Genomic DNA, 10,106 nt, shown 5'->3' on the forward strand with positions numbered 1-10,106 from the left:
AATGTGTGATAGCAATTATAGTTCAATAACTAATAATCTAATACTAATTGTAAACGTGTGAAAATAACTGATAACATATAATTCAGTCAATTTAAATCAGTTAACTATTAAATTGCATGTTAATGATCATTTTATTACCTTATCATATACTGATTTACATCGTTTAAAACAATTACAACAATGTATCGATTCACATATTGTAGAAAAGCAGAAAAAGTTGGTTTCATATCAGTCAACTTTTGATACCGTATATTCATTAATTAGAGCAGACATCAATATTCTACCATCATCTTGTCAGCGAAATGATTTTACTAATCAGTATATTCAAAATTTTGACTTTAGCATGTGTTGTATACAGAACGATGATTCTTGTTTTATATATGAAATACTTCAATTCACAATAATTCACTATCAGATATGATATTATATGATATAATGTCGATTTAAATAAAATTGTATTGAACTTTATACCATTATAATTGTTATAATTACTCTAAGAATTGATTTCAATATTATAGTAAAAGAATAAGATTAATTAATTTTATCAATTTTAATAATTTTATTAAATATCATAATTATAGGTACTACCAATAAAAAATTTTTACAAAATAATATATTTGCATTTTTTTTATTTTTTACTGTTTTTCACAATCTTCCGTTTCGGATCCGATGAACATCGATTTAAAATTGTCCGAATAGTTCATTTATTTTTATGATATTTCGTTGTCAGCAGGAAAGGTATTGCTAGTGTACAACTTTACACTAGCTTCAGAATGTTTCCATCTATTATAAAAAATCATTATTTAATAATATTCGTAATATGTTTTATTATTTAATCATGTTATAGTTAAATATCAACGATAAAATCCTCAATCTTATTATTTTAATTAGAATTTAATAATTTATTTGTGTTGAATAATAATAGGTAACGGTCAAATTAAAAAAATAATCTGGTGATCAATAAATGATTGTATCGCTGTTGTTTAACTATAGTTCATCATTTAATCATTGGGTTTTTTTATTATGGTTTTACCTTTCAAGTGACGGAATGTCCTTTATAACACTAGTTTTATAATGTTGAATGACGTAGTAGTCATCGCATTTTGGCGCTACTGGACACCGAATCGTATACGTGTAATTTCCTTCCGTCATGTATTATTGAGTTAGAAACGTTATCTTCAATATTTCCTTTCGAAATTACACTAGCTAAGGCATCCTTGTACGTCTCTATTGATTCTGTTCGCTGCTATACATTCATATATATTTATATTAAAAATGAAAATGTGTGGTGTGTGTGTGTGTGTGTGTAATATTTAAAAAAATAATACAATACAAAATTACCTTTCCAGCCTTAGTCATTTTAACTTTTGGTTCAGTATCATTTTTCTTTTTTTATTCTGCATTTTTACCGGTTTTAAAGAAGATGATAGTGTTGATAGCATACTACTTTCATTCTATTTTTAATAATAATATATTAATATCATTACACACATACATAAACAAATAGGTATAGGTACTTACATCATCATTTGAAGAGCTTTCGCCTGCAGATACATTAGTATAGTACGACATATTATTTTTTATATATATTAAATATACCTTAAATAAAAATGATAATCAGTATAAGTTTTTTTTAATATAACAGATTGTTTAAAAAACATTTACCTGATCAAATTGTGTTACTTGGTTTGTTATCGACTTGTAGCAAACGGATATATTACGGTATGAAACGACGAAACATAAAATTTATAGACAATGTTGAGATTTAACACTAACTATAATCAATGTCTACTGATCACTTATATACAGATTTGTAAGGTTGTGGTATCATATGGTGTGATCATAGTTTTACCTAATCTATAAAATAACTGTGGTAGCGTTGTAATATGGCGTGATCATAGTTTTACCTATTCTATAAAAAAATTACTGTAGTCAAAGTTTAATATAGCGTGATCATATTTTTACCTAATCTATAAAAAATATCTGTGATCAAAGTGAAATATGGCGTGATCACATATCACACCACTAGATCAGACTATAAATCTGGTTCATAATCATTCAATGTTTTAGAACTTATAGTCATTTACAAGTGCTCTTGAGTAGGTTATAGTCTATTATCCTCAGTCTTTCAGTACTTGTGTAAGTCGCTGACTTTATTACAACACTATCATCAAGCAAGGTTTTTGATATTAGTTAAGTTTTATTAATAATTAATCTAAATAAATACAATATTAATTTGAAGAAACAGTTTGATTCTTAATTCATTTTTAATGATAAACTAAAACTACTTATTCAACGCAACAACATGGACCGAGGTATTCATCAAACTATGCAGCAAAAACAAAGTAAGATAAAATGCAAATATAATTAATTATAAATAAATATGTTTTAATAATTACAAAATGTCAGTGAAATAAAAAATCAGATGAATAATGAAATATTTAAAATATAAATTAATACATACGTATAATATGAAATATAAATAAAATGAATAATATAAAAAAATAAAATTGGTTGAATTCAAATTCAATATTTAATATATAATAAAAGTTGTAAAACACGATCAGATTAAAAAATATTGATATAAATCAAAGTTTAAAAATTATATTTATTTGAATATTGTTTGTGTCATTATAGATTAATTAAGCTGCTAGTGAATCGGTTAGTCTTAGTGAACAAATAAAAAGATATGATCATATTATTTATATTTTTTTTAAAATAAATAGTTATGTGTCTATAAAATATTTATATTATTGATTATAAATAAATATGTTTTAATAATTACAAAATTTCAGTGAAATAAAAATCAAAATTAATTATGAAATATTTAAAATAAAATGAAAACATACGTATTATATGAAATATAATAAAATGAATAAAATAAAAAAATAAAATTGGTTGAATTCAAATTCAATATTTAATATATATATATATATATATATATATATTATATAATAAAAGTTAATAAATATGACTTATTAAAGTAGGGCATAGTAAAACACGATCAGATTAAAAAAATATGATAAAATCAAAATTGAAAATTATTATTTGAATATTGTTAATATCATTATAGATTAATTAAGCTGCATGGTGAATCTGCTAGTCTTAGTGAAAAAATATAAAAGATATGATTGTTTTTATTTTTTATATATTTTTTAAAAATAATAAGTTATGTGACTATAAAATATTTATATTATTGATTATAAAAAATATGTTTTAATATTTTTCAAAATTCAGTGAAATAAAAATCAGATGAATAATGAAATATTTAATATCAAATAAATTCATATTACGCATAAATAAAAAAATAAATCAATAAAATATATAAAGTACATTCAATAATCTAAATTTATATAAAATAAAAAATTATGAAATCAGTATTTTATTTTTATTAAAATATATTTTGTAACATAGATAAAAATAATACTATGATACTATTAATTGATGTTGTTTAATTACAGGCAAAAACCAAAAATAAAATAATTATAATTGATTTCGAATTCAGCAACTATCAACGTACAGATTTAATACTTATTTCTGCAGCTATATCACAGACTCACGTAAAATCTGAAATTATTCGTCTACGAGGTCGACCTTTAATAATATCACCTGATGGAAGAATAAGATTAATGAATAATTATTCATATAAAAAACTAGAGATTTGCTACTAAAAATTTTTGAAAAGAAACCAGATCAGCTTCAAGTTATATTAAACGAATTACATTTAGCTATGAAATCAAAAACGTCGAACCTAACTACAAGCTTTTTAAAAAAATCTTGATTTTAATAACCAAAATGCAATTATTTTACTATGGAATGGTAATTCAGATAAAAAATTTTACAAAGATTAGGTTTAATACAAATATAATGTTGAATATGACTGCATACGATACTGATAATAATAGAGTATTTTATTTAAAATTAATTAATTTTAAAAGTAATGAAGTTATATTAAACCATAAATTAGGTTATATAATTAAAAATGGTAGATTTTTATCGTTGAAGGAAACTCATGATTCAATTTGTAATCAAAACCATGATATAACTTATATACACGATGCAGTTAGTGATGTAAAATTAACGAAATGTATTTTCAACTATTTATGTATAAAAAACAATTATCAGTTTATATTAAGTAAAATAATAAAATAATATAAGTTCTTACATTATACTAATATTGAAAAATTAACCTCATCCGTTAAAAATAATTACAATCGATTTCATTTTAACAAATATTAACATGTCGATTTAATACTTAATTTCTACAGCTATATCGCAGACTTACTAAATCTAAAATTAAACGACATTGAGAACGACCTTTCATATATCACTTGATGGATGAATAAGATTAATGAATATAATATATATATATATATATAAACCAGAGATTTGATACTAAAAAAAATTTTGAAAAAAAAAACCAGATCAGCTTAAAGTTATAGCCTACTAAGTTAATTATTTATGTATAAAAAAGCAATATTATCAGTTCATATTAAATAAAATAATAAAATTATATTGACTTATCTTTAATAACAATAGATCGTAATTAGTAACACAGTAATATTTTAAAAATTAACCTCGATCGTTCAATGGTCAACGCTATTGATTGTAATAATAATAAATAATGACTTAATAAGCATAAATGATTAATACGTTTTTTTATTTAGTAATAATAATTATTTATTGTTATTAATGGTAAATTTTATATTATTATTATTATTATTATTTTATTATGTATTTATTTTTAATTACAGTAAAATACAACGAAATGTAATATCAAAAAGAACACGTATGAACGTAATTGGAAGCGGACTTATTCAATTAAATCGGTTTTTTAAAAAATGTTCAAAAACGTTTGTTTTAAAAAACGATTATAATTTCATAGACTTTAATCAATTTTTGACTACGGTTTTGAAATGATTGTTTGTAAATTAAAAAAAATGACACAACAAACTAGTATTAAATTTAACTTATATCTCGACTGTGTTTATGTACATGTGTTAACACAGGAATACCGAGATATTTCATTTAAAACAGTGAATGTGTTGGCATATACAAATTCAAATTTCGAAAATTTATTAAAAAAAATGTTTGATAAATTAACAAAGAGGAAAGTAATTTTGTAACTAAAGGAAGTGGTTGGAGTTTATATTCATTGATGCATTACAATTAAGAATCAATATTGTAAACCCTTTAACCGGATCTTCTTATGTAATTTTACCAGAATGTATAAGGAATAAGAAAGCTGTTATAAATGTAAAAAATAATGATAACAAATGTTTCAAATATGCAATTTTAACAAAATATAATACTCGTTCAGATAAAACTAAATTTAGTAATCAATATTTTAAAATACTTGAAAAAAAAAGTAGATTAATTTTCATTGTATCGATTTTCCGACACCAGTTAATCAAATTAAATCATTTGAACGTTTAAATAATGTATCAGTTAATGTTTTAGTTTAGATAATAAAATGTTGTTTTCCCATTATATATGAATAATGTGGAAAGTAAAAACCATTTCGATCTGCTTTTAATTAATAATGGTATAACGTCACATTATTGTTTTATTAATGATTTTTGTAGACTTATTCGTAATCAAAAGACGAAACATAAATCTAAATTAATTATATGTAAAAGATGTTTTACAGTTTTAGTAATATCCTTGTAAATTCAAACTATGGGGTATTGATGGTTAAAAAAACATAAAAAATTTGTGGAAAACAAAACTTGGAAGACCTGTAATGTTTGATAACGGTGATGACGATACTATTTATTTTAAAAATTTTAAAAGATCTCAACGAATACCTATAGTAATTTATTCTGATTTCGAATGTTATTTAAAACCTATAATAAACACCAAGACATTAAAACTAAGACATTGATAACTCATAAACATAAACCTATGAGTTATGCATTTTACGTAAAAATAGATTATGACATTATACCTAAATATTTAAAAAAAAATATAAAATTCCAACAAAACTTCATGTTTATAGAAATCGTAATGCAGCAAAACATTTCATAAAGACAATGATAGATATAGGTTCAAAAGTGTGTAATCTTTATAAGATAAATATACCCATGGACAAATTAACTGTTGATGAAGAGCATAAATTTCAAAATGCTAGATTATGTGAATGCTGCTTCAAATCATTTAAAAACGATAATTTATTTAAAGTAAGAGATCATAATCATTTTACAGGACGTTTTAGATCAGCTGTTTGTTTAAATTGTAATTTTGAATTAACTAATGTTTCATTTATTCCAATATACTTTCATAACTTAGTCTATGACAGTCATTTTATTGTTCGTGAACTTGGTTGTAATGAAAATGATATTCATGTAATACCTAATTCATCAGAAAAAATATATATCATTTAGTAAAACTATTCAAGATAAATTCAATAAAAATTATTGATACATTTCGTTTTATGTCAGAGTCTCTTAGTTCACTAGCTGATAATTTATCTGAAGACAAAACTAGATTTAGAGAACATTAAAAATATTTTCTTTGTCGACATTAAATTTAGTTACACGAAAAGGTGTGTTTCCTTATGAATATATTGACCATCCTAATAAATTAAATGAAACTTGTTTACCACCAAAACAGTTTTTTTATAATTCATTAAAAGATGAAGATATTAGTGATGAAGATTATGCGCATGCTCATAAGGTTTGGAAAAAATTTAATATAAAAACATTAGGAGAATATAGTGACTTATACTTAGCAACAGATGTATGTTTACTTTCTGATGTTTTTGAAAATTTTAGAGATCTTTGTTTACAAACACTTAAACTCGATGCTTCACATTTTATGACCGCTCCAGGATTTGCATTCGATTGTATGTTAAAACATACTAATGTTAAATTAGAACGACTTAAACAGTATGATATTCAAATTTTCTGGAGAACGGATTACGTGGTGGAATTTGTCATTCAGTTAAAAGACATGTAAAAGCTAATATTCCTAATATTCAAAATATTAATTATGATTCAAACAAACCTGTAACGTGGTTAGCTTACTTGGACTGTGTAAATCTATATGGAAAATCAATGCTATCTGCTTTACCTCATAAAATTTTGAATGGTTTAACGATTTGACAATAGATATAACACAAATTGAAGATGATGCTGAATATGGTTATATTTTAGAAGTAGATGTTATTTATCCAAAACAATTACATGACAATCATAATGATTTCCCATTTTTACCTGAGAATAAATGTCCTCCCAATTCAAAAGTAAAAAAACTATTAACAACATTAGAATCGAAATTTAATTATGTAGTTCACTATAGAAATTTGAAACAGGCCATCGTTAATGGATTAAAAGTGAAAAAAGTTCATAGGATTCTGCGTTTTTCGCAATCTCGTTGGATGGCACCATATATAATTTATGTACAAATATGAGGGTTAAGTCAAGGAATGAGTTTGAACGACAATTCTGGAAACTGTTAGTGAATAGTGTCTATGGAAAATGTATGGAAAATGTAAGAAAACGTATGTCAATGTTTCTAGTATCTAACGAAAAAAAAGCACATCGATTAATGTCGAAAACAACATTTAAAGATCGAACTATATACACAAAAAATTTAATGGCTATTCATATGAATAAGGAAAAATTAAATTTGATAAGCCTATTTATGTAGGATTTGCAATATTGGATATTTCAAAGTCGATAATGTATGATTTTCATTATAATGTAATGAAAAATATGTATAGAAATAAAATTAACATTGTGTATTCAGATACTGATTCGTTAGTTTACGAAATAAGAACTTCTAACTTTTTCGATGACATAAAACGAAAATTATTTTCTTACTTGATACTTCAAATTATCCGAAAAATCACTATTTTTTAGTGATCGTAGAAAAATCAACCAGGTTATTTTAAAGACGAATTAAAATCTGAAATCTTATTAGAATTTATTACTTTACGTCTAAACTCTATGCATATAAAACAAATAAGATGAAGTAAAAAGAGCTAAGGGTGTTAAAAAATATGTTATTAATAATCACATGAAGTTTGACGAATATTTAAATATATTAAATGCATATATCAATAATTCAGCTAGTCAACAATTATGTAAATCTATGAATTTTATACAATCAAAACACCATTTTGTTTATTCTAAATCTATAGATAAAATTGCTCTTAGTGCGAATGACGATAAAAGGATTATTATGCGTGATGGTATTAATACTATTGCATATGGTCACTATCGTTTAAAAAAATAGTTTATTTTATTTTTTTTAAATATGTAAAATTGATATAGTATTCAATAAAAATAAAATTAATAAAATAAAATATAGGATAAATACAATTTAAAAAAAAACAAAAAAACGTTATTTATTCATTATTTTTATTTTTATTACTAAAATGCATGTTTAAACAATTAGCTAAACAGTATAACATTTAATTTTTCAGAATGAACAAACCTATAATTCCAAATTAGAAATCGATATTGAAAATCTGAGTCAACTCTATTTTATTTTAGACAAAGTTTTACATCGATTGCCAGATTAGTAGGGATATGGTAGTAAAAAAATTAACGGATTTAATTTAATTATAACATTCGGTAATCAATTAAAAAATAAATTAACATAAAAATGAAATAGATCCAAACATTGTAATAATAAAATGGTTTATACAATAAAATAATAAATATTGATTGATACATTTCGTTTATTTACTATTTTAAAGTATCGTTTACATCAATCCACGAATTATGACTGTTGTTAAAACCTAACCATTTAACATATAATTTGTTTTATTTTTTTTTATAATACGTTCAATGAGAAAGGTGTCGGGAAAAAATGTTTTTTTAATTCTTGTGTATAAAAACAGCCTAATATTATATTATTGAACTATCTTTTAGTTGATAAGTTAATGGATCTGTATTTAAAATTTTAGAAATAGTGAACACTTCTGTTGACCAATTTGGTGTATAACCTTTACTGAAATTATGTTTATACTTAGATATTCTTACTTTGTCATTAATTTTAAATTTAAGTTTATTTGATGTATTAATTTGTAATGTTTTTCTTTAATTGTAACCGGGTTGATCCGAGCTTCGTGTGGTGAACATTTTATTGTTGAATGTTTTGTATTATTATAATTATATACTAATTTAAAAATTGAATTTATCCAATTCCATGAACCTGTTGATGTAAAATATTTGTAAATTTTATTTTTTATTGTTCTTATAACGCGTTCAACCATACCAGCCTTTATACTGCTGTATGTTGAATAATGTCTAATATGATACTTATTCATTATACTTTGAAATTCATTATTGTAAAATTCTGTTCCGTTATCTGTTTGTAATAATTTTGGTTGATTTTTTTTTAATATTTTTATTATACCTTTTGTACACTCCTTTGCTGTTTTATTTTTTAGTGCTTCTACCCACACATACTTGGTAAATGTATCTATAATAATTAAAATGAATTTAAAACCATTATTTTGTCTAGAATGTGGTTGCATGTCTATTAAATCAGCTTGCCAGAGATCATCTTTAAACCGTGTTACTACGCTTCGTCTAGGAAATATTTTTCTCGCTGGTCCATGTAACTCCTCAGCTAAACTGGTTAAGATTGTCATTATACTATAATATTTCTCTCGCGTAATTCTTCTAAAATTGATATAATTTCATTATTGACACCAGTATTACCAACATTTTGTGATGATGTTAGAAGATTTAATCTAGCTAGTCATTCGGATCGTCATAATAAACTAATTGTGTTTGAGGTATTACATCTTTATATAAACCAGAACCTCTCTTAACCTTTGGGGTTGCAGTAAAATTAAACATTTTTTCATTCTTTGGATCTGTAGTCATAGAACTGTTTGCTGTTGGACGAAATTCAAATGGATCATTTGGTATAGTTGTATTATTATGAATATTACTACGTTTAGCGTTAGATCTAGATAAATGATCGGTAATTTGTGCTAAACTTAATCGAGGATTTCTTGAGTTATTAATTTATCTATTTCTTCGTTTAATTGCTTTTCCTCATTTTTCATTCTATCGTATAGAGGTTTTACAACATTCGTCCATTTATGAAACTTTGAGTTTTAGGTTTAGGTTCCCATCTGCTTTTAA

General features: G+C 23.6%; 1 protein-coding gene and 1 long non-coding RNA gene across 6 annotated transcripts; both read right to left on the bottom strand.

Annotated features, from left to right (window-relative positions):
• Window positions 1-1,155: 1,155 nt before the first annotated feature.
• LOC126555297 (uncharacterized) lies at window positions 1,156-2,062 on the bottom strand. Of its 2 annotated transcripts, none has more exons than XR_007606804.1 (4): window positions 1,666-2,062; window positions 1,522-1,599; window positions 1,342-1,454; window positions 1,156-1,246 (listed from the first exon to the last, which is right to left on the bottom strand). It is a non-coding gene; the product is annotated as an uncharacterized LOC126555297 (long non-coding RNA). The 2 variants fall into 2 exon arrangements; XR_007606805.1 differs by having other exon boundaries at window positions 1,166-1,243.
• Window positions 2,063-3,499: 1,437 nt separating this feature from the next.
• LOC126555298 (uncharacterized) lies at window positions 3,500-9,704 on the bottom strand. Of its 4 annotated transcripts, none has more exons than XM_050210242.1 (3): window positions 9,507-9,704; window positions 8,991-9,432; window positions 3,500-3,609 (listed from the first exon to the last, which is right to left on the bottom strand). In XM_050210242.1, the coding sequence occupies exons 1-3, from the start codon at window positions 9,514-9,516 to the stop codon at window positions 3,606-3,608; spliced, it is 456 nt and encodes a 151-aa protein (XP_050066199.1). In that variant the 5' UTR covers window positions 9,517-9,704; the 3' UTR covers window positions 3,500-3,605. The 4 variants fall into 4 exon arrangements, with proteins under 4 accessions (XP_050066199.1, XP_050066197.1, XP_050066196.1 ...); XM_050210240.1 differs by having other exon boundaries at window positions 8,991-9,162; window positions 9,283-9,704; XM_050210239.1 differs by having other exon boundaries at window positions 8,991-9,162; window positions 9,226-9,704.
• Between the last annotated feature and the right edge of the window lie 402 nt (window positions 9,705-10,106).

This window comes from Aphis gossypii, unplaced genomic scaffold (assembly GCF_020184175.1).
Source record: "Aphis gossypii isolate Hap1 unplaced genomic scaffold, ASM2018417v2 Contig00785, whole genome shotgun sequence".
Lineage (NCBI taxonomy): Eukaryota > Metazoa > Arthropoda > Insecta > Hemiptera > Aphididae > Aphis > Aphis gossypii.

Bases quoted from the DNA above. Each gene is read 5' to 3' on its own strand.
- LOC126555298 (XM_050210238.1), bottom strand. From the start codon at position 9,604: ATGACAATCTTAACCAGTTTAGCTGAGGAGTTACATGGACCAGCGAGA.